The following is a 25,489-nucleotide window of genomic DNA, read 5'->3' as shown; positions in this document are numbered from 1 at the left end:
GTTAGTGAGTCTTAGATATATTTAGGCTTGTAAAGTTGTAAATGAGAACTCTGCAGTATTCAACCCTTGTGTTCGCACTTGTTCAAAAACCCCTGCAGTTTTCATTTAACTCCCCCTCTGAAGAGAAATTACCCTTCTGTTATCGAACAAAGCACTCTGGTCTACTCCATTCACGCTCAAAAAATTGGTTATATTGTCAATGTTCTAGGTTCTACTGGTTGCCACAAAGTTAGCTCCATACTACAAATGCGGTAATTTAAATCTAAAGAGAACAAATTTGTGTCCAATCGGTTTATTCCTGCACCGGCTACGCAGCCTACATTTCTTCTAGCTTTCCGTCCCACACTCTCCCTTCCCCGTTACTCCACCAGCAAGACAAAAAGCCACAGACAAGAGGTGTAAGATGTTTAAAACATGTTTTACTATTCCTTGAAACTCTGGCAATAATAATAATTTATAAAAATGTCATCTTAGATACACTTTGTTTGTTTGTTCAAAAATACACATTATTTACAGATCACATTAAAAATACAAGCACCACCATCCAAGATTCTAGTTACACAGATGAAAAGTGATTGAATAAGGTATATTGGACGCACCTTTTGGCTCCTCCAACACCCCACATCATAAATAGTTATAATAATTATTTATATATTTGGTAATTAACCTCAGGAATTTACATTGGATTGCATAATTTACAATTTATCTACAGAAAGTGTTAGGAATTTTTTTCTAAACTATCAGCTGTGTTTGAAAGAGAACATACTTCTACAAGTGTCAAGAAAGGTTTGACGGGAGAAAAAATTTAAGACCACAAGGTTGAATATTCCAAAATACCAGTAATGATGTTAAGCATTTCACGCAACATTTAAAGTAGGGTGAATTTTTTAAAATCTTTATACATGATGGGAAATCTTCAGGTCTACTTTATAATATGCTACGTGAATGCCACCAATACCATCTGCGAATTTTACAAACTTGTGGTCTTAACTACGGTCATTACTAAATGATCCATTTGCTGTCAGGCTAAGATATCATATTTGATTAGATAACGATTAAGTTACACTCACTGTGCTGGGATTTGTTGTAATCCTGATTTTTATAAAATCAGTTGGATGTTGCACCATTAGGGAAAAACAGAAATCTTAACGAATGATCAAATTATTTTAGTCTTCAACTAGACACTCAAGAAACGACTTTTTTGATACCAGGGCTCTAACAACTCAAGATGTATTTCACAGGGCAAGATGTTTAATAAGTCATCACAAGATGCAAGCTCTTCAAATTTGATATTTTACGACATTTTTAAAGGTTGGATTTTGTCAGGCTCAAATTCCAGTTTGCCGTAGAAAGAACCAATTCTAAAATTGTGCTTGCCCTCGGCTGTTGAATGCTTCTGTTACAGTTTAGATGACAGAAATCTTAATGAATTAGACGACTTGCCTGGGTCCTTGCCCATCATGCAAGTGAGAATGGAAATTTACTTGCCCAGCAAGAAAATCTTATTGTCACGAATGACCCAACAACACCTTTATCAAGCCCTGTTTAGTATGATGAAGATTTAAACAAAGCCAGCTTGCTAGCTACATTGAGATAAAAATACCCATAAACAATTTTTCACATTAAACCATAAAAACATGTTATGCTGTAAACATTGGATATAGCATAGTTTCATTGAATCTGTGTGACTATCGTTGACATTGATTTTTCAAATCATTTGATAGTAATAATATCTCTTAGATGGATGGATGGATAGATGAGATCTACTGTACTATAATTTCCCTATTTACAACTGTTAAACCATAAATTATTCTTTGGTCAAAATGTTTGACATCCCATCATTAGAGAGATGGTTGTTTGTTGAACAGAGACTGCAGTTAATACATTAATAAAAAGTGATTTCCCTGAGGACATCTAAGCACATTAATTACTAGTTTGTGTTTGCATAGATAAAAGTCTTTGATACAAATATTTCGGATGATATCTCCGGAGGAAACTTTTGTACACAGAAAGTTGTTTTCTGCCAGAATATAATAGGAAATTTCCAGATGAAACTTACATAGAAAATTGTTTTCTACCAGGAATATAATGGACTTAGGAAAAGTAAGGTATTCTACAATCACAGTAATTCACTAATTGCAGGAAAGGCTAAATAAAATGTTCAGATAATGTTATACACCTTGCGCAAAAAGCAAGTAATCCCAACATCACCTGTACGCATCTGTTTCTACGATAAATCTGAGATGTGACCCCCCTCCCCCTCCCCCTCCCCTCCCAATTCCCCCATAAGGAATTATTTTGGAAAACCACTAAATAAAACATTGAGATATACTGACACCAGTAAAAATATGACTGAGATAGGGTGACATGAGTCAATGCAATCACTGAATTTCACGCCTGGAATTATAAAATTATTTAACTCTCCTTGAGTTTGCTGTTAACCCCCCGTCACTCCCAGCACTACTACCAGTACTAAAGCGATCATCTGACTCGCTGCTGGCATAACCAGCTTCCTTGTCGTTTTCCACATCTATTTCCTCACTGCTAGTCGAGGACTCTCCTTCTGAGTGCCGCGGCCTCTTTATGCCAATCACAGTCTTGTCATTGCGCCCTTGAAGTAAAGCAAGTCTTCTCTGAAGAGCGTACCTTTCTTGGTTCAATTTTTTCTTTGTGTCTAGTGCTTCTTTTTCTGACACTTTTAACACCTAAAAAAAGAATGTACAAAAACTGTCAATACTTGTTTTCTTTTTGTTAACACTTCTCACACATTGTGTAGTTCCATAAATTATCCATACCTCCCCCATGGAAGGGATTTTTCCTAAAACTCCCCAACCCCTCTGGAAAATTCCAATTAAGCTTCATACATTTCCTTTAAGTTTTTTTACTTTGAGACCCCTCCCACCCCCAGGAATTTGCAATCCCTTCTGTGGGGGGGAGTATGGACATTTTCTGAAACCACATATTGGACATTTTCACACTAGAGATGGACAAATTGTCTGGACAGACAAATCACCTTGGTGTAAAAACAGGACAGACATGATTTTGAAGTACACCAGTGTACAAGTCGTCTAAATTTGTCTGTCAATTTGGCCATCAAGGAGATTTTTTGAGGACCACTTGGTCATCTAAAAGCCGTCTTAAATTCACTCTAGACGAACAAATCGTCAGACCACTTGTCAGTCGTCTAGTGTGAAAACAGCCATTGCACATTGTGTTGTTTCAAAAAATTCCCATATCCCTCCAATGAAAGATTTTTTGGTTTGAAACCTTCACCCCTAATTCTAGTTTTACTTCATGTGTTCCATTGAAAATCGATCCCCATCATAATTTCCAGTGACCTTCATTGGAATGTCAATACATCACATAAGTAAAAATTATAACAGCATACAACTGCTACTGCCTTGGGCAAGCAAAGTTTGAGCACTGCGTGTTTGAAGGGCAGACTGGAATTCAACTATTTTTTCTCAAAGGCAATATGACAATAAAGTACTAGGTTACTGTATTTACTCGAATAAGTGCCGCCCTTGAATAAGCACTGCTTTCGAATAAGCCCCCCCATTTGGGCCAAAAAAGTTAATACGTGCCACCCCCAAATAAGCGCTGCAGTCCCGATGCGGCGTTTATTCCATGAATTCCGTTTACCTAAAAACAGCACTACAAAGCAACTCTAAAACAAACTTGGACATTTCTTTCCATCAAAAGTGATGTCTTGCAGTTCAAAGTGATCGTTTTACCGCTCGCCCATTAGTTTTTCTATCCAATATTCTTACAATACATAGTTCTGTTAATGTTGTAAAGGCTTCTCTCTTCAGCAAGACAACCAAGCTATTTTCAATTACTGTAAAAGATTAGATTATTTTTGGTGGCCAAATTTTAAATAAGCACTGCCCTCAAATAAGCACCGCTCTCGAATAAGCACCCCACTTGAGACGCGAATTATTATTCCCTTTGTCTATCAATAATAATTATAATTCCCCTACAGAACTGTTACAATTTAATAGTACAAAATACTGTTTAGTAAGTGTAATGTAGGTCGTGCTTTTAAACATATATAGAGAACACTCCTACAAACACAATACACTATTTTTGAGTTGCCTCGTTTTGTCTGTTTTTTTTTTTTTTTGGACTGTGAAACTTTGTGCTTCTATCACAATCTCAGCACTAATTTCAAATTCTGAATACACACAAATAACAACAGATGTGACATGAAAAAATAAATTAGTTTTTTTTTTCAATGGATTGAAATGTCCTGTAGATTTAGAATTCATTATAACAGAGTTTGTCAACTATACAATTAAGCTGACCAAATGTTATTACAAAACATAAGCCAAAATCTCGGAGATTAAAGTTTTAGTCCAAATTAATTTTTGAGGCACAAGAGGGTCCGCATTCCTGGATAAGATCACACAACAGACTAGTAGTAGTCAGAACAGCCAATCAACTGTTGTTGCTGTTGCTGTAGTTGTCTTTAGTCAAAGATGAAAACACAAATAAAACAAAAGCAGAGTGCTTTATCACATTGAACTAAACAAGCAATAAAAATCACAGCATGGCGTCAACAAAAAGCAAGATGACAGTTCAATTATATTTTTTATTTGAGCAAAACTTCATGATTAAATGTCAAATTCTGCACTAAAAATGTGCTAAAAATTTTTTTACCAAGTTTGCTTTTATACATTTTGGCTACTGTTTTACACAAAATGAAACAAAAGTTCTTTGACCTAGAGAACTAAGAACTCAGTAGGTGTTTTGGGTTCGCTGAACCATTCAGAAGTAAATAATTGAATTCTTGCTCCAATTGGCCACTTGTTATGAAAAGAATATGTTAAGGACAGATTAAGCCTTGGCAAAACAAAAGCTTACAGATTTATTTTATCAACATACAAGATATTAAAAATGTTAATCATGTTTTTTTAATTGAATTTACATTTAAAAGATTTTAATTTCCACTGGATACCAATTGGCTGGGTGGTTCTCGCAGCTTTGTTTTTTAGATTAATAAGTGTTTTACAGAAATTAAACTAAAACACAATTTCCTTATTAAAGAGTGTAGACAATTAGGTTCTCTAACCAGGAGAAGGCTTGTCACAGCATGTTCAGGAAAACTGTTTATTCCCAACATCAAAGATTCACTTCAAAGAATACAGAAAATGATCAACTGCAGATATTGAGCTAATGAAATCCACCAAATACTCAAAAATAAACACATAAAATTTTCATATTTTGAGTTTCAGAGAGTGTTGTTGTTGCTGTTGTTTTGAAGGGGAGCAACTTTTTCTGCTTCAAGCACTGGTGCCTAAAATCTCTCTGGAACCGTGATAATAGTACCACACACCATACCATTGCCACTTACCGTAGTTATTCGGTTATAAGGCGCACGGTTTTTTCGAGAAAAATCTGTTTTTCTGTGGGAAGTTCATGCCAAAATCCGGGTGCGTCTTATAGCCGAGTATTTTCGCCCAACAAAATCTTATGACCGCCATTTTACCGAAACTTACAGTTAAAACAAGAGAAATGAAAACACTTACGGTAATGTTGGTTATTGTCTTTTACAGTATTAAAGATATAAGAAACATTAACTTTAAACGCAAAGTTTATTATCGCGTGTATAAAACGAGTTTCAGTAACACCTGTATATGCCAGCATTTTGTTGAAATTAGACAAAGAAAATCAAGCATACTCATTTGAAACAAACCTTTCTAAGCGTGGAAAGTGAAAAATGACTTTAGAAGACAAGGAAAACACCAAAAAAGCTTGAGAATCTTTCAAAACCACTCGAAAAACAAAGTACGAAGCGATCCGAAGCATGCTTGAGAGCTTGGTAACCAAGCAACAAACTCAGTGGTCACTGGAAACTACACATCTGCCAGGTTACTAAGCAGCTAAGTTCGAAGCATGAACGATGGAAAGATGTTTTGCTCAAGTGGATTTACGTCTTTTTTAGCAGGAAATGTTAGCTTTTTACTGGACGATTGTGCCAAGGAGTATGAACAACATTAAAACATTCAAATTTTGTAAGAAAAAACTGTCCTTAAATTGATCATTTCATCTTTTGAACTCTCCAACTCATGGTGCGTCTTATAACCGAGTGTTTTTGGAGAATTTTCAGTTTGTAAACTTAGCATAACAATGTTGCTAAGTTTGGGGTGCGTCTTACAACCGAGTGCGCCTTATAACCGAATAACTACGGTAATAATTGTTTGTCTGATTAATTTTTGACAACCTTTTTGAAAAAGTTTTGAAAACGTTCTTCAGGATGGATTCTGTTTTAACTGACCAATAAAAATGTGAGAAGTGAGAGGAGTAGTTGACTACTGTCAAAGAGCGAAGTGTTACTTAACAGCTCTACCTCTCATAGTTCTTGCACTTTTATTGGCCAGTTCAAACGAAAACCATAAGAAAGTTGTGTCAAAAAGTTGTCAAAATTATTATTGAAAACTTACTCAAGTGGCAATGGTACAACACACAGCACAGTGATAATTATAATTTTATGCATTTATCTTTAACAATGTTTTTGGTAGAACAACAAAAGTTTATATATTTGCTTATTTATTTTGCAGCATGTATAACTATCACTTTCATTTCAATCTATACATTAAACAAGTTCAGAACATTTAACCCCTTATATATTTATAAACTTTTAAAAGCTGTAATATATGATATTCATAATAAATCGTATATGAAACAGTAAAAGTTTTGATAAGAAAGTTGTGTGTTCTCCTCTCGTTCTGACCTTTGCCCTGTTGAAAACAACTCTTGAATAAGTATGCAAATATTCTTAAGGGGAATTTTTTAAAAGTTCAAAGGTTACCAAACTCTGTTTGTTTACAATTTTCCAGTGCTGCAGAATTTATGTAGTTAAACGAAAATCTGGCACATGAGATCTTAGGGTTCTAGTGAAAGACAAAAACTATAACTGTTTGATGTTGAATGCAAATGTAACACAGGCTCAAGGAATTTTAGCTTCTTCTGAAGTGGGAACTTTGAAAGCTGTACAACTAGCACATTTTAACAAAAACATGTTTCATCTTTTCATTTTGAACAGCAAAGTAATTCCTTTCGCTACCAGCATTTAATCTAAATCTGTTTCAGGCAGCAACTTCAACTATGGGAAAGTCAGAGAAATATCAGCAACAAAATCAAAACAAAACAAAAGGCACCCTAAAACCAATATTCATTTGCCTTATGTTAATTATATTGCATGAGGAGATAATGACCTTCATCAGCTGTAAGATATTCTCATTAGAATAAAACAGAATTCTAATGAGAATTTTGAACATTAGTTTTTCCCTTTGCATGCAAACTCTTAATTTTTTTCTTTTTTTTAAATGTGAACCAATTTCTTGTGGTGATCACCTTGAAAATCAAGAACTAGTATTCAATTCTAAAAAAAATAAGTTCTGTGACCAAAAGAACTCGAAAATAACACTGCTGAATACAGCCTTAAAAACAACTTTAATTTTTTTTAGTATTCATTATTCGCTTGACAAATGACTCTCATTTTTAATTGTTAAAGAACAAATTACAGGACTTCCCATCGATAACAAGCCATAGTGAAAAAAAATCTATTGCAATTTTGTCAGGAAAACTAACTTAATTTCCCCAAGCTGTCAGATCCTTCCAATACCCACTGGGATTACATAATTTGCCAAGTCATAACAACATACAGAATGACATGATTGTGTTCTCAAGATAGAAACATAACGCCAACAGAAGGGTTCACAGAACTCCCACACTGAGAAATGCATGGTTTGACATCATCAAAGACATTTGTGTCTTGGTGTGTTATGCAAATTATTTTCGGCCACCCAACAACAAAACTGGCAGATTTACTAAACATTTCTGCGAACACTTTTGAAGAGTCAGTAGCTTGGTGCACTATTCGACAGGAATAAAACTTTATAGTAATATTTTGAATGTCTTACTTTGTTTCGAAGGATACAAGCTTAAAAAAGCACTTTTTTGTCAAGCTTTTTTTTTTTTTTCAGCTGGCCTTATCAGCATTTCAAAACCAAGATTAATTACAATTCTGAGGACTTTGCAGCTGTAATTTTTCACAAATTAGCAGCCCCAACCTCTGCATGCAAACTGTGAAACCGTAAATACCACCAGCAGGTTTTCTCACCTTAGTGGCAAGACCCCACCCTTAAAAAAAATTGCGCAGGGAAATTTTTACGGCCTGGCGCAGAAACTCTGACCCGACATTACCTTAGCTCAAATAATTTCAAGCAAATATGCTGCATGCTTGTTATCAAAATAACATTCTATCTGGTATACAACATACAAGATTTGTCGACATTTCATAACACATGAATTAAACCTTTGTACTAGACAGTATTTCATGTATGCATCATACCTTGCTTAACAATAGACTTTATTTAAACTTTGAGGTTGATTATAGATTCAAACAGCCGCACTCCAACGGTGACGAATTATTGTCATGTAATGAGATATGGTGCCTACATTCTTCACTTAACTACCTAGTGGCAGTTTTTCCCTTTTTTAAAAACATGTACACATACGCCTGCTAACTAATCAAATCAGGACATGTCATGTTAGAGTAATTATCGCTGTCAAAGATTCATAGTATTTCTAGGAAAGAGCTTATTTCTGTGTTTAACCCTGCAAATGTTTAAAAGTAAGATTTCTATTAAAAGAAGCATAAACAAAGTCACATATATTTTCCTGTTTCAAATGCTTTTGTTTTAATTATTTGCCATGGAAATTAAGGGTGAATTCAGAGTGAAATATTCAATAAATTTTTATAATTTGCATAAAAAAATATGTCCTTTAAAGCTTACATAAAATATGCCCATATAATAAACAGAAAAAAATTGAGTTTTTTGATGCATTTTTGGATGCTGAAAATCCTTTTATTGAAATTAAATGATAAAAGTATGTGAGAAGCTTAAAAGGAAGGGAAAGATTTATTTTCTGTAGAATATTGTAGCTTTGTAGCTTTTCCCCTTCAAAAACAAAAAAAACATCTGCCTCAACACTTTTTGATTCATAAGCTACAAACATTACAGATTTGCATTTGGCAAAGCCAAAGCTTACCCAAATGGCTTGTTTGAGGATCATTTTTGAAGACCATTGTTGCAATTTTAAGACCCTTAAGTTACAGGAGTATTCACAAAAATATAAAGTTACAATTTCTAGAAATTGCATGGCTTGAGTGTCTCCGCCGTTATAATTAAGAATAAGAAGAAATGAAGTGCTGTTTTACCTGGATATATTGTTGTGCGCTCTGCAGTAACGCTAGAGTGGTTGCTTTCTGATGTTCCGGTGGAGAAGGCACCAATTCTTTAAGTAGTTCTAGACAATCCCTAAGATGAGCTCGCCTAAAACGAAGGAAATGGAACGATGGAAACCCATTTAATACCATAATATTTTATCATCAAGCTAATGAAACCTGCTATTGGGGTAAAAACAATGGTTTCATAGTGTTTTCAAACTCGTCCGCCCACGAAAGCTTCCATGTAGACGAAACTGGCGATTTTTCTCGACATTTCCGAGATGGCGTGATTTAATAATATGGGAAAATAGGATAGCACGCTTAGCTTTGGACAGTTTGACAATAGCATAATCCAAGCAAGGGTTCCATACACAGCTCCGTGAAATCTCAAGACTAGAAATAAACTGATTTCGTTTACTAACATGTCATGTTTAGCTGACGAAAGAGGCGGAAAATTTTTTTCCGACAGGTACCAGGCAAAATAATTGCCCTTAACAATAAACATTCACGAAAACCAGTAGCGAAAATTTTGGCGCCGAAATCCAGGCGAGACATCTGCTGCAAAACCAAAACACCTAGCAATGTTTGGGCTTACAGGAGATCCAATTGGATTTTTTATGTTCTAACGAGACCAGTGCAAGTCCAGAATTTCTTTTCATGGAAAACCAAAATGTTTGACGCGTGCATACGTATTCAACTTGGTATGCATTTCGCACGTGCAATCTGTTGTTTTGGTGAGCCACGTGGCAGAGAGGAGAACATTTGTCGAACGGAAACCTCCTACCGAACCGCTCAAAATAACAAAAAAATTAGAATTCGCCCTGAAAATCCTTAGCCTTCAGAATTAAACTACTTGCTGGTAAAAACTCATTCTAGGTTAAGTGGTTAGTCTTGTGTACTTACCGGTTTTTCTCCAACTGGTTATGTGTCGTACGGCTGGTAGCGTTGACAGTGGGTTGTATAGAAAGTAAAAAGGTGCATAAACAGAAACAAAAAGCTTGTCGTTAGTCAGCGACCTATCTAAGAAAATGCTATTACAGCACAATCCTAGCGGAAAAATCACTGATTATGTGAAATAAATGCCTATATTACATGTAAACTGGACGACAGTATAAAATTCTCTGAAGGGCGACTCTCGTGTTTATAAAACATACATGAAGCTTCAAGGAACAGAAAGCAAAGCCGCGAGTGGTATTCCTCACGAAAATCCAACCCCACACTTTACGGACATTGACGAAGGGTTTGCAGGTAAAGCACACTATCAACATAGAAGTTTTTAACCGAAAAGAACTCTATAAATAAAGCCCACGCCACAAGGTCTCGGGGAATACCCGGAGAGCAAGACTGCGAAGGTCCGCTCTCGCAAAGGACACGAAGATGCTTATTTCAGCAAATCAATTTCAGGCGCGCTTTGGCCGGCAACTGACAACACTTGTTCATTTCATGTTCTTTTTCGCACACTAACACGCCTTTAAGCGAATTTATGATGTCCCCAAAGATAGAAAAGGCCGTTAAAGTACTTCACATCTGCTGTGTACATAAGGTACACCGAACAAAACATTGGGCGCCATAATCTCGAGCACAAATTTTCAACACAACGCATGCAACGTGGCAGAAGACAGTAAAAGAGTACTTCTACCGTGAAATTTACAGCAAAAACGTCACAAGTGACTTACCTGTAGCTCGGTGAACGTTTCGTTGGCTTTCTATCGCGTTTGACAGACGCCTGACTCTGCTTCTTCGCTGTAGTTTGGGGCGGAAAGAGGATATTAGCGGGGCGTGAGAACAACATGTGCCACGAATTTTTCGCAGGGAAACGAGCAAAACTTACCTTCATCCCGTTCTTCGATGATTTTAGCAGCTTCAAGAAGCTGCTCGATATTCATGGCTTTTGTCTAGGTGAAAATTTCGCGAGCCAAAAACGAAATTCACGGGAGAAATTTTTATCTGCATGTGCTGTACGCGGATGGTAAATATTATCAAAACGAAAACAAGATATGTGTCACGCGCCCAAACGTCATGGAAATCACACGCCAATCCGAGCGATCTGATTGGTTGAAATACAATAGAAAAAATCACGAGGGACTAGAAGGTTAGAAGCGAACCAATCAAATGAGACGAAATTTAACGTGTAAATTCACATGGTTGCTTCAGTGTTCCACGTGGGAAGAGCTTTTCCTTGAAAGCCAACACAGAAACGCTGACGGCTTTTCACAAATATGTGCGAAAGTTTTGGTTTACTAAAGAAAATACTTAATTGATCGTCTTTTTGTAAACTGTGTTAATGTTTGACGGGGCAAACATATCAAAACTGCCTCTCGCAGTATATTATTTTTTGGACAGAAGGGATATTTTATAGATGTGTCAAAGCGATGAAAGGCTGTTGCGCGACTGAAATGTACAGTGACATCCATCCCAAGGGAATGGTCAATTAACTTGTCCACTGAATTTACGTACGTTTATCCGGTGGGCTTGTTTAGACAAGTAGGAACTTGTCCAAAATTTTCGCCCACTCAATTTGATGTACGTGAGATCTTTCGAGAGCTCGATTACGTAAAATGAAAGCGTTAATGGAAAGAGAGCATTTCCATAAACGAAGATGGCACGCTTCCTTACGTGCATGCTCCAGTTTCAGTTAAAATTTATTGTTCCCTTGGGATGGTCATAAAATCTGTTCTGGCGCGCTTTTATCATCGAAAACCGTTATAAACGAATTTCCTGACAGGATTATTAAATGATCCGACGCTCTTTTGTATCAATATTTGAACTGTGTAAAAAGAGGATTGAATTCATGTGACATTGGAAATTTCATCCTCAACGCACATTGCAAATACTGCGTGTTTATGCCCTTTTCTCATTATCTGATGTTCATCTGCAGTGAAAATTTATAAAACAATGCATTTAGGTAAACAGAGTTCATGTTTTGTTCGATGTAATAATATTCCTAATGTGAGGTCTGTTTGTGTATATTTCCGACTTTTGTACATCGGAAATGTAATGGATAAGACATCTCTCATAACCCAATAATCAGAAACAATAACAGAATTATCCCAGGAAGTATTAGAAAACAAGGCTTTGCTTTAAACATCTAAACATCTCTTGGTTGGATGGACAAATGTTTTCGTGCCAAACTTGTGAAAAATTTAAAGGCGGCAGAAAAAGCTTTAATTGCACCCTATGTCGTTATGGCGACCGGGAAAACCCCTTTCAATGCAAAACACGCGCGTTCGACCATGTAAATGTTGTCAACACTTGCACTTGAGAACTGACAACTCTAGAAATATCGTTGTCAGTGAAAACAATAGATTTTGCTTGCGTGATGTTATTGAAGGTTTTGATATGTCAATGGTACGTGTCTGGAATGAAACGAAAAGTGGTACACTTCTTGAAATCTTGATCGGAGCAGCAGGAGGGCATTTTGCGTGCGCATGCGTCGATATGGACTAGTGCGCACGACAGAGAAGTTCTGCTATCGATTGTTTACATATTTTCCACAATTTATGGCCTAATTTCTAGCTCAAAATGAAACGTGTTTTAAGATTTACTTGCTGTATACAATACTAAGAGTCCTTGCTTTATCTTCTGACAACAACAAGCAAAGTTTGGTGTCGGCGTGCTGTTTATCTGATCGACTTTGGCTATGTGTATTAAACATTGCACGTGGACAAAATGGCGACCGAATGTCGAGAACCTAAATACCTTGCCCATGTTTTTAATATCCGGAAGATCTAAACGGACAAAGCGCTACGGCACTTAGTACTAAAGTATAAAACAGCAGTTTTAACTATACGATGTTATAATCAAGTATCCCGGGTTTGAGCGAGTGGTCATGATTTTGTTCAGATTTGTATAAAACTACAATTTAGTCGTTCTCACAATGCAAAAATCTCAAAATCTACCTTGATCTCCGCGTCTACCGATGATATTGAAGCCTGAAGTACTTAAACTATCGTATAATACTGCGAAGGTAGCGTTAAAAAATGGTCAATTGTGGAAATTTTTAGCTTTCTTTAACGTACGTTCTCGCTGGTTTATCCTAACAGAGAAACTATCGTTTGTGAATCCTAACGTGGCATTGGTCAAAAAACTTCACATTCGTGTACCAAATATTTTGAAAAAAAAATATGCGATCGGTCTTAATTTTAAAGTGTATGGTACTCTGGTAGACTATTTGTTTACATTTTATATTATAGTAGCTCCTTATCTCTACCTTGTCACTCAAAAAATAGCTGAAACGAACAAGCGATATATATATTTTTCAGAAACGTTCTAATAACTGCTGTATAAAATGTCTTAAGAAAAATTTTAACTATAAACAGTGTATTTTCAATTTTTCATCAACGTTTATTTCTTTAAGTTGATGTTCATCTGTAAACGGCTGTTTACTTCTGTGTCGCCTATTGTGATGCAGTTCTTTTCCCCCTGTTTGCCAGTCGAGGGCAGTTGGCTTTGCTGGGTCTCTGGCTGCAATCATGTGCGACACCAGGGAAAACACCCAACAGAACACCCAAACCCTCAGGGAAACCCTTGGTGGCGTCCCTTAGGAAATCTCCACAGCTATAATATCTCCACTCTCCCTGTATTACAGCAATTGATTTGATGTGAAGTTTGATCCAATATATCACACTCCAGCACACGGATAAATGTTTTCCTCTTTTTACGGCCTGTTTGATTTTTCGGTGAGGCTTTCCTACCTGTCCCACATATTTTCCCTTATTTGCAACAACGATCCCGAAGCAGGCAGAAAATCTGCTTTATAAGAGCCTTGCCACACACAAAACACTTTTTCTTAGCGAAATTTACGTCTGTGTTAAATTATGTGACGATAAACAGTACAAAAAACAAAGTTTGAATCTTTTGCGCCATTTTTATTGCCAAGATCACGCGGTCTTTGTACAGCGGTTGCACGCATGCGCACGCAAAATGCCCTCCTGCTGATCGGAGCGTGCGTTTTCACCCGTTTCAAAAAAAAAAATATTCGCGCCGGACAGACAATTCTGCTTTGATGGTCCAGGATCGGTGATGTCAGCGGGGCGTTTGAAGTAGCTATTATTTTCTTCTATTTTTGTCTAATATTGGTTGAGCTGTTTGGGCCTGTCTGGCTGATTACAAAAGAACTCAGCGGTGCGGGAAAAATCGCGATCATTTCACGCAATCGCAATTTTTAGTTAGAATCTCTGGCACATTTTTCTGTAGCCACGCAGTGTGATTGGAACATTTTACGGGGCATTTCACCTTGGCCTGTTATCTCGGAAGTTCTGTATTTTAAAAATTCGTGTTGTAATATATCTCGCGGTCGATCTCCTGGGGCGACTACAAAAGGGTTAGATTTGGTTGGTTTCAATTAAAACTAATTTTCTTGTTTTATTCCTATTTAATCGACATGTATTTCTTCCATTTACTCTATTCTCCTCCAGCCGCTATATATCAACCTTTTCTTGCTGCTTGCTTAATGCAAAGAAAATTCCTTTCACAATCAAAACGAATATTTGAGTAGAACGTTTGTAAATTAAAGGTTACAATTTTTCAAAGCTGTCTAAATAGTTTTCTGGAGATCGCTAGAAATTTCTGAACAACTTTTATTTAAGCTCTGTGCCTATCTAATATTTTCTTTTTCTTTTAGACCTAGCAGAGATATTGTTTTGACAGTTAGCGCCGCGGTCAGCCGCCATTTTGAATGCGGTTCAAATCACCTCACCGTGGTATCAGACGGTTGTTTGGGACAGTATTTTCTGTGAGAATCTGTGACCTGAATATCACTGAGCCGTCTATTTCGTCTGACAGCCCAAATTATTTTTGTAAAAAAACGTTCCCTTCGAAATATTTCTCAGCCAGAAAATAGCAAAATATCTTTCGTTGCCAAATTTGAGGGATTTCGCTGTCCTGGCCGATAAGCCTACTTCGCAGACATGACGGGAAAAAAAACGCAATGTACTGGACTTCTTTGCTCTCCTGAAATATTCAACATTTCAAGTTGTACTATCCGTAAAAAGAGCTTATCGTTTCGAACCTGGACTGAAAAGAGGTCATTAATTTCAGTTTGTTTTGCTTAGCTATGTTTACTTTTAATTTTCACTTCCCGTAATAGATGCGGTTCGATTTGACCTCGCTTCAGAGTTTCTGTAAACTATTTTTCGGTCAAACATGGCTAAATTTAGAGTCCTGATTGAAATATTGGCAACTCAGTGACAGAAGCATGGCTGTAACTTGACAGAAGAACGGGGAAATTGTAAATACAAGTTTTTATAAAAACGCAAATGAAGCGAAAGTGAAGCATTTGAGGGAAATTTCCCACTCTCTCATTAGCTGAGATTTTATGCTGATTATGCAGAAAGTTCCGTCCGCTTAATATTGGTCTACGGCTTAAATTTTCAAGTTCTATTCTCTCAAAGAGATCAGTGTATTGTACTAAAAGGCAAAATTAATGGTTCTTACAAATTATTATTTACAAACCAAACTACAGAATCAATATCATCTTCTGGCAGCGATTATCGACGTTGAGGGCATTCCGTGAAAAAAAGTTGCGTTGTAAGGAGTTTCGATTCCTTTATATTTTTGGAGTGAAGTGAAACCGCAGTCTCTCCGTGCAAACTTGTTCAAAATATAATATAATTCCTTCTTATAAAGCAAACCGCAATACAGACGGTTGTCCGCAAAAAGTTGCGTGTATGCGAGCCCAGTTCATTGTTATTATTCAGAACAATCGAGATGCGTTTTTAAATATGCGCCGGCCTTTTGCAATCAAGTTTCTCTTAACCGGCGAATGACGAAAATAAATTTGAAAAAACTTACTTAACTGCATTCATTGCAGAATATATTGTACAATATTCATGGCAAGAATTTGATTTTTTTTTTCATACTCTAACTTGCAATCATTCCACCTACATATCCAGGCCTGCTTAATATCGTTTTAAGTTTGATTAGCGAAAATACGGATTAACACTTACTAACTTAACACCGGAAATTTTTAATTACCGATCTGTCTGCACAATGAAAGCTTTCGTCATTACATTTTGTAATGTACAGCACATTTATTTCAGCTCACGCCAAAACTAACAAACACAATTTTACAGGATAATTGATCTGTTTGGCTGGCTGGTAGAGAAAAACTATTTTCTTGATGGATAAAGAACTTTCTAACACCTTCGATCCGATAGATTTTGGTCACCTTTTTAGGGCTCAGAGGTGCTTGAATTGTTCGTCTTGGTTCAACTTGAGGGTATTGACCTGTCTAACGGGGAAAAGGACCCAAAACCTCTCCATATAAACACCCAAAGGAGTTGAAATTCATCCGAGCCACGCCCATGGCACGAGATTCTAATACCTAAAACGTTTTTTTGAAAATTTTAGCGGATTAGCCCCGTCCCTTTTTGAATAGGAGTCCCCATACGGGGATCACTCTGTATATTTGTGGGTGGGGGTGTGCCGCTGGGACTTTACCCTATGTCAGACCATGTTCAGATGATTTTGCAACCCTCTACTAGAGTAGACACCACAAAATCTCTACCGTATCCCAGACTTGGAACTTTATCACTATCAGTTTTTTTAATGGAAGACCATCGGTCAACAACGTTGCCACAATGATTTTATTTACGTTTAGAAAAGCCTCTGTCTCTTCCGAGTTGCTATTCTTATTCGTCATACCACTGATCCGTTCCTGACAAATGATACATTATTCTAGACCAAAACTCTCTGATTTCTATACGCTACCCCAGACTAAACTTCTTAAAAACCATACCCTTCACAGCGGCACATACCTATATAGCTCAAATATGGCAGTGCGCCCCGGGGTCCCCACCCATACTCCAAACCCAACCGGGAACTATTCTCATGAAAATTATGCCAGATGAGCGTTAGTGTCATTATTATGATTTTTGATCTGTATTATCGGAAGGAAAGCTTGTTTTACGTTATGATTTGGTTACGTCCCTTGCTGAACGTGCAGCGTGAAATGTCTGACATGTCTTACTCACTCGATTACAATGGACAATAGCTGTTGAACTCTAGGCCAATGTCAAAACTTTGACAAGTTCAACAAAGAACATTGTGTGAGGTTTGAACTTGGTGATAAATTCGATAAAATGAACGCAATTTTTGCTTTGATTTTAAGGGTTTGGAAAAATCAAGATCTAGATCGATTTATGCTTCATAACCAGTTATTTTGATAAAACAAACAGTTTATAAAGTTTATAGCCCCTGGAGTTAGCCAAATATGAGGTAAAACGTAACAGGTTTGGAAAGCCTAAAAAAAACAGTTGAACAAAAATCTGACAACTTTCTTCATATTTTCAAATGCTAACTTTGACAGTAAGCTTTTCTCAAACCAAAGATCGTATACGCACGTAACCAATGTTCTAAAAACCTACAGTTGAAAAATAAAACCCCGACAACTTTCTTTATATTTTCATATACTAACCTTGATCTAGCAGTTTAATCGAAGTCAGTTTCTTTTCATTTATTATCTAAGGTGATACAATCTAAGATACGAACGCAAAATTACAGCATGTACTGAATGACACATAAAATAAAGATTACGTGACGCAAAAAATTCAGACGATCAATTTCTTTTTTTTGTTTTGATTAATTCGTGCAGATATTTAACCTTGGCCGGCTTTGCCGTGCCTTGCCAAAATACTGTCATGGATCTTTAGATTGATGGAGTTTTCCTAGAGTAATAAATGCAATATCAATACTGGTGACTTCATGGAATAAAAATTTCCTTAGAGCGCTAAAACACAGTGTAATGAAATATTGGGCAGTCTCCATTATGTCGACCGGTTTGATCGATGTTGGCTTTGAGATTGAAACAGTGAAAGCTGGAAAGATTACCTTCTGGAAAAAGTTACGCAAAAAAATGACAAAACAGCCTCGTAAAATGTAAATTTTGTTTTCAGACAAAATGTCAGTGTTAAAAAAAAACTGACGATAAAATCATATTTTGGCTGAGAAAATGTTCCTTTTATTAGCACCTCAGAGATTTGTTTAGACCATAACTAACTATATAATCAACACAAGCGTACAAGCTTATACCGGCAACAAATCTGCTGGGAAAACAGCCAATAAAATTTTTTCAGAAACCAGTACATTGATAAATCAAATAGCTATCCAGTAGGTCTGTGTCTTTCCCTTCTTTTACCCTGAGGTCAAGCACGTTTTTTTAAATTCAAGCCTCACTCGTTAAGGCTAGGACTTTAAACCACTTGAGGAGCGACGCCATGCGATCCAGCACGACTTTGGTGGGGCCAATATTAAGTAAGTCTGCGGTTTGGAGTTAACGGGCTACACCTTACATAGGGTGGGGCAGGGCTGGGCGAAACAACTCTGATACCGACACGTGCATTAACTGGAATATTGACCGCCTGATATGCCTTGTTAACCTCGTTTTTGAGCAAGCTCACGTCTAAGTCGTTAGTCTAGATTTCAGCCATCTTCGTTGGTCGCTTAACTCCCCCCCCCCCCCCTAGGGGGGAGTCGGTTATGAAAGGGGTGTAAAATTCGGATTTCTGGTCTCGCTTGGGGAGTTCTGGGCAAAACGCCAATATTTTTTAGCCATAATGGTCTCGTTTAGGGCTGCACTCGAAGAAATATACAAATATAAATTCCATTTTAAGTAGTCTCTAAGTTTTTTGGTATTTTTAGGGGTCAAGAAAAGCTTGAGCCACACCCAGATCGGTCTCTTTTAGGGGTTCTTTTCAATATTTCCGACGAGCATACCTGCCCCTTTCATTAAGAAGTCCCCCCCCCCCCCACCGGTCTCTTACTCAGGTCTATTCTGTGTAGACACTGAGTACTAGCGCCTAATTTAAATCTCTATCGAAACGCAGGCCCGCAGTCCGAAGTCGCAAATTAATTAACCAAATGTAGCCCATGCTAAAACGTCTTGTGTTCTTTTTCTCAGGAATGGAACATGACTTTACTTTGCTTTTAGTTTCTAGAGAAACTTAACGCGCTGGGTGGGTGAGCTTTCAGACAATATATAAGTTTTTTTATTCGAGAGCTTATTTCATCTCGTAAAAAAGGAATTTTTGAACAAAACAGTTCTCTCGTAAATGTTAACCTTTTTTAAAGGGTTTCGGTATGTTTTGTTTCACGGATCTTTATTGAATTGATGGAGTTCTCCTGACTGAATTACCGTAAAATGTCTAAAATCGAGCTTCCTAAACTTCTGCTAAAATTCCGAATCTGACACTAGTCGTCGTAAATCAGAAATTAGTATTTACGGAATCGTTCTATTTACTATAAGGTTCGGTATTATTTCTAATACCCATGACACCTAAAAATACAGTCAAAACATCGAAGGAAATCAAAATGAATACAATATTAATGCAAGCGTTTTTGTGCAGGTGGATTTCGTAAGTTACTAATAAAACTAATAAACTTCAGTTAAAACTTTTTGTATATAGACAGCGAAAACTAGACCCTAGCATTTTCGTATAATGACAATTTGAAAAGTCAATTTGCAATTGAATTACAGGATCACATGAAGACAGAAAGAATATTTTAGCCAGAATCAGAATGAAATACAACATAATTTTCCAAGAATACAAGACTTTCGAGCATTGTGACGGTAAAATCAACATTGTTGTATAACAGACTGTCTACGATGAAAATGAGCTTTTTGATTGGTTCCCTGAATGGACCACGTTCAAAAATTAATCACAGCATTTACAAATTAACGTACGCAAAAAAACTCGACCATTATTTTCATACGACAGATTCCATGCTACTTCAATAAAATTTTGTTTATTCACTCAGAATTATGAAAAGCGGAATATACTTTGAATCTTATTGTATATTTTACGATACATTCAAGAAAACCAATGCATTTGTTGTCGAAACTGCTACTTGTTGAGCTCAGTAATACAATGAAACCCCGACATAGGGAAGCGCAAGAGACTCCGAAAATCTGTCCGTTATAACGGAGTTCGGATACCATACTGTCTCACTGCTGAGTTAAGTTTATTAATCGGGCGTGGCCGATTTAAGGTTTACCCTTTGGTCGTCCTAGAGCGTAGTCTCCTGGCGCGGCCAAAAAGACGGGGATAGCTCGGGGTTGCTACAAAACCGCTACGGGTGACGCATACCGCAATGGTTTTCATTTTAGTTTTGACAGGAAATCGTTGCAGGCACACTTGGTCGACTTTTGGGTTAATGTGTAATCAGGTTGTGTTTTTTTGCTTCGGCGGAAGGACAGAGAAAAAAGCTTACGGTGCAAAGTACAGTATGGGGCCCAGTTCTCGGCCACTTTTGACGTAAACTTGTATTTCTTACCTCAGAAGACCCGCAGGAACTTGAAATTTCTCCCAGAGCTAGCTACATTATTCAGCTTTTTGGTGTAAAGCTATCGACCGGTCAAAAATTAATTTGCTCGAGCAATAATAAAAATAAAAGCTCCATTTGTGGGCCCAGTTCTCGGCCACCTTGGCCCAGTTCTCGGCCACTTTTGACGTAAACTTGTATTTCTTACCTCAGAAGAACCGCAGGAACTTGAAATTTCTCCCAGAGCTAGCTACATTATTCAGCTTTTTGGTGTAAAGCTATCGACCGGTCAAAAATTAATTTGCCCGAGCAATAATAAAAATAAAAGCTCCATTTGTGGGCCCAGTTCTCGGCCACCTTGGCCCAGCTCTCGGCCACTTTTGACGTAAACTTGTATTTCTTACCTCAGAAGAACCGCAGGAACTTGAAATTTCTCCCAGAGCTAGCTACATTATTCAGCTTTTTGGTGTAAAGCTATCGACCGGTCAAAAATTAATTTGCCCGAGCAATAATAAAAATAAAAGCTCCATTTGTGGGCCCAGTTCTCGGCCACCTTGGCCCAGTTCTCAGCCACTAAAAAGCGTGTGCGTAATTATCTGTAAAAAAAAATGCTCAATTAATTTTCACAGTCATAAAATCACTCTGTAAACCTATTTATGTTATATCGATCCCAAATTATTTTTATGAGGCTTTGTTTTACTTTAGAAAAGAAGGATTTTAACGCGCCTAGTTGCCTATGTGCAGGTTCTGGCAAAACCGCATTGTGTGACCCGTGCATTTAGATGGTTTATTTTGCAGTGAAAAGGTCTTGAAAGATTTAGGTGTTGTAGAAATAATAGACAAGACAAGAGTCAGCTCAAAACTTAGAGATAAGATTGAACTTTATTTTTAAAACATTTATTTCTTTCATTCTGGCAGCAGCAGATGAAATTATATTAAAAACCAAGCGCTAAGCTGTGATAGCGAGCAGGGTGGCCGAGAACTGGCAAATACGCAAACGTCGCAAGAAAAAATTTCGAAGTAAATTAAGACCAAAAAATACAACGGTTCAACGAAAAGTTAACTAAAGCAGAAAGCTGAATTATTCTACGTTTCACATGCCAAAAATTAGCTCGTATGGTGGGGGCTTTTGGATAAAATACGAATTTAACTACATCCATGAATTTGGAGCCGTAAACAAACAACTACCTCCGCGTAAACTCGACGTGTGAGCTTTCTATATCGAATTGAACGATCAAACTCAAGATACTTAAAGCACATGAATCAGTCTATCGTTTGAAGGAAATACCTTTTCTTTTTGATTCAACTGGAGTGTGAAAAAACGCGTTAAACACAAAGTGGCCGAGAACTGGACCCGGCCGAGAACTGGGCCGATATATTCACCATTGTGAAATTGCACTTACTTTGACAAGTTAAAGTTATTTTTGTAAATGAAAAAGGTAACGTCATTGATGTCACGCAGTGTTTTTTTTAGCAAACTAGATGGTTTGCTGGTTTCTGACTATGAATGGGGGTGTGATCTTGCGGTATATTTTTTGAGCCTGACTCCGCCGTAAAACTTTTTTTTTATTTAGGAAGAACTGTGTCGATTTTCATTTCGAACAATTGGTCGTCAAGTCGTTTGTCACAAAGAGTAGAATGTTTGTACAGCATGTTTTGGAATTATTTTAGATTTGGTTAGTAAGACGCTTCTTAAGACCTGAGCAAAACATTGGGAATGTACAGTATTAATAGGAACTTGAATGGAATTTTTCACAAGTTGGATAAAGGTATCAACTGAAAAAAATGGAATTCAAAATGAGAACTTGGATTTTGTTGTAATTAAATTTTATCGCGGATTGGATGCATAATATCACGGCTTTGAAAGTTATCAAATAATTAGAAAGGTTCCTTTCTTCCTTTTGATCTTATTGTTATTTTCATGTATTGATTATTCGAAAGTGGTTTTCGTTGATACGAAAAAAAAAACGGGTTTTCACTGAATTGCTTGAAGTATTTTTAGACGTGATAATATTGGCTTAATCAAATTACATTGTGCACGAAATATTTGTTATTCTTTTGTCTTGAAACTTTGAGGAAATTGAAATTTTTGTTTGACAGTAGTGTATGAAAGGCATTTTATAGAACTGAATAAAAAATAAAAAAAACATTGATAAAGGTTATTTCAAAGATTTATTTTGCCTGATTTTGAAGGGTTTCAGGAGTTTTAAAGAGTGCTGGTAAACGGCTGTATGTTGTTTGTGATTACGGATCTTATTTAGTTTCGAACGCTCTAATTTTTGAAAGGTTAAAACAGGTTAAAACCGGGCGGTTTCATGAGTTTTTTGGGTAGAAAGGTACGGTGGTGGTCAAAAAAAAATGTTTAGAAAGGAATGACTGTAGTAGCACGTAAGTCGGAGGTTTGCGTGAGTCACGGGGTATAGTATGCGTGAGCTGGATTTCCGGCGTCATAACGGCATGTTTTGTTTACTGAAAGATACACTCGACGTTTAGTTAGCTTAGTCGGCTTGGGAAACTATTTTAAAAATGAATGTTGTAATAGTTAATTAATAGTAATCTAGAATTAACCCACTCTCGATTGGAGTCTGTTCTGGATTCGCGCTACCTTTTCGCCGCGAAGGAATTTTGTAAAATTTCGCTAGTGGAAAGAGGTACTGTAAGAACAGTATCAATAACTCAAAAGGAGGAACTTCTTTGTAGCTCTGAATTAAGACGTATGATAAAATTTTAGAATAAGAAACTTTCGATATATGGTTTTCATATTGTTTTTGTCAATTTCCTTTTGTGGCAGATTTTTTGAGAATCAGCTTTTCTTTCGTGTGATGACAGACACAGGACAGAACGAGAGGTGGATGAGAAAGATGCCGAAGATGAATAGGCACCGAAAAACGACAAGAACCGTCAAGGACTTATCTTTAGAGGGCGGGGAGTTTTGGCATACTGTATTTCGAGGACTGGACTGGACTAGTAAAACGCGGACTAGTAAAACGCGGACTTGTAAGACGCGGACTAGTATAACGCGGACTAGTAAAACGCGGACTTGTAAAACGAGGACTAGTAAAACGCGGACTTGTAAAACGCGGACTTGTAAAACGAGGCTTGTTAAGCACGGACTTGTAGAACGCGGACACTAAACGGAAACTAAACGGTTTAGCGAGCGAAACAATTTGTGTTTGAAGCTCTTGTGTGTTTCTTGAACGGCATATTTCTAGCTTTTTTGAGCACTCTATGGTCTGTTTTAGCGTGGAGATGTTTTTGCAGTATAGCACATGTTCGTTCTGCAAACCCCTACTAAAACAACGGGATTGATGCTATGAGTTGTGTGCATATGTTTCTTTCTTTCCACTACTTGACGTCTGTTGAGTGCAGTCGTTTGTATTGCTCGCACGAGGTAGAACGGGGCCCGTCCAGAAATCAACAGTCAATCGTAAATAAAGGTGACGGGCCTACACGACTCCTACGTTCGTGACATTGGAATATTTGCCGTTAAATGTTTAAGTTCGGTCTTTCGACCTTATTTGCTTCTGACTTCTTTCTGAGGGTACTGTTTTAATTTGGGGGCAGTATGTGGTAAATAAAGGTGACGGGCCTACACGACTCCTACGTTCGTGACATTAGAACATTTGCCGTTATATGTTCAAATTCGGTCTTTCGACCTTATTTGCTTCTGACTTCTTTCTGAGGTTACTGTTTTTTTGAGACATTATGTATTGAAGAGAGCCGTAAGATGATTGTGGCCAAGGAATTCGAAGTGTCTAGAGGCGTTTTACAAGTCCGCGTTTTACTAGTCCAGTCCAGTCTACAAGTTAAAGACACATCAAGACCACCCCACTGTGAATTGCCATAGCACAGACAAAATTATAGTCAATATCTTATGTGTTTTTAAGAGAATTACATAAGAACCAAGGCATGTCTTGTCTTGCCTTACATTGACATGCAATAATTTGGAAATACTAAGCTCGTAACAGTTTAAGACAGAATCCATCAGGAATTTGAGTAACATTAATTTTAGTTACGCAAAAATTGAGCACCAGAATAATTTAAATCCTTGTGTTCTTTCATACCTTGTTAAAGGCTTGACATGTGATAACACCAACATAACACCAACAACAGTTCTTTATCAGTGGGGATTGAAGAAAAAAATGGAAACATCATCACACAGTTGACCCCCATGCAAAAACACTCCAGGATGTCACGGGAGTGTTTGGTGTCCGTCTGCCAATTTCTAACTTCAAATTCCAATGTTAAATTCACATTAAATTTTCAATATTTCTTAGTTGTCTAAATTTTACTAATTCTTTTAAAAAAACTATCACCTGCCAAACATCCCCAAAAATCGCTCAAAAAATTACAAAATACCGCAATACATAGATACATGGGATGAGTGAAGTTTCCTTGTATTCCTTGAAACACCAACAAGATATTTCCGTTTAAGGTGGCTGATAATGGGTTTCAGTATTTCCCAGTCCTTATACTTTGGTTCAGTACTAAAAGCCTTCATCAATTGCTATTACAGTAATGGTATGAAACAAATGTTCAATCATTCATCAACAAGTTGTGATCATTTTCTTGACAATAGTAGTTCCCCGGTAAACAGTTGTAGTACTGTCCCATCAAAGTGCAATGCCTGGAAAATACCGAAAAGCACACGACCGTCAGGTGAACCGCACCTTACAGTATTACCAATACACTGCACTTTGCTAAGTCAAACTTTACATTGTCTAGTCGTCTACTTCAATCGTTTATTTGTATTGTGTGAGATACATTTATAAATTGAAACCATCATGTCATTAAGTAATAATGCAATCTCGACAACGTTCTAGATATTATATTATGCACACTAATACAGCTCATGCAAGCCCTGTGACTTACACAAACACAGTCGGACTGAGTGCTACTTAAGTAACTGCTTCGTGGTTTCTGCTGTACTGAACCCTGCCTTTCAAGGCAAAGCGCCCGATTTTAAGCTTCTCAAGCTTCTCAATGTTCTTGTTT

At 37.1% G+C, this 25,489-nt stretch overlaps 1 protein-coding gene across 1 annotated transcript; it reads right to left on the bottom strand.

The window, feature by feature from the left end:
- Positions 1-399: 399 nt before the first annotated feature.
- Positions 400-11,236, bottom strand: LOC144642622 (max dimerization protein 1-like). The gene is made up of 5 exons (XM_078501644.1): positions 11,067-11,236; positions 10,912-10,978; positions 10,139-10,171; positions 9,227-9,341; positions 400-2,705 (listed from the first exon to the last, which is right to left on the bottom strand). Exons 1-5 carry the CDS (start codon positions 11,119-11,121, stop codon positions 2,412-2,414), a joined length of 564 nt encoding a protein of 187 aa, XP_078357770.1. The 5' UTR covers positions 11,122-11,236; the 3' UTR covers positions 400-2,411.
- Between the last annotated feature and the right edge of the window lie 14,253 nt (positions 11,237-25,489).

This window comes from Oculina patagonica, chromosome 2 (genome assembly GCF_052425735.1).
Source record: "Oculina patagonica isolate OP01 chromosome 2, crgOcupat, whole genome shotgun sequence".
Taxonomy (NCBI): Eukaryota; Metazoa; Cnidaria; class Anthozoa; order Scleractinia; family Oculinidae; genus Oculina; species Oculina patagonica.
This window is presented reverse-complemented; position numbering and strand designations above follow the sequence as displayed.

What these genes read in the sequence shown, in the direction of transcription:
- LOC144642622 (XM_078501644.1), bottom strand. Translation starts at nt 11,121, where the DNA reads ATGAATATCGAGCAGCTTCTTGAAGCTGCTAAAATCATCGAAGAACGG. An exon ending in CATCGAAGAACGGGATGAAG is followed by an intron (nt 10,979 to 11,066) that starts GTAAGTTTTGCT and finishes CCCAAACTACAG; the next exon opens with CGAAGAAGCAGAGTCAGGCG. An exon ending in AAACGTTCACCGAGCTACAG is followed by an intron (nt 10,172 to 10,911) that starts GTAAGTCACTTG and finishes CAACGCTACCAG; the next exon opens with CCGTACGACACATAACCAGT.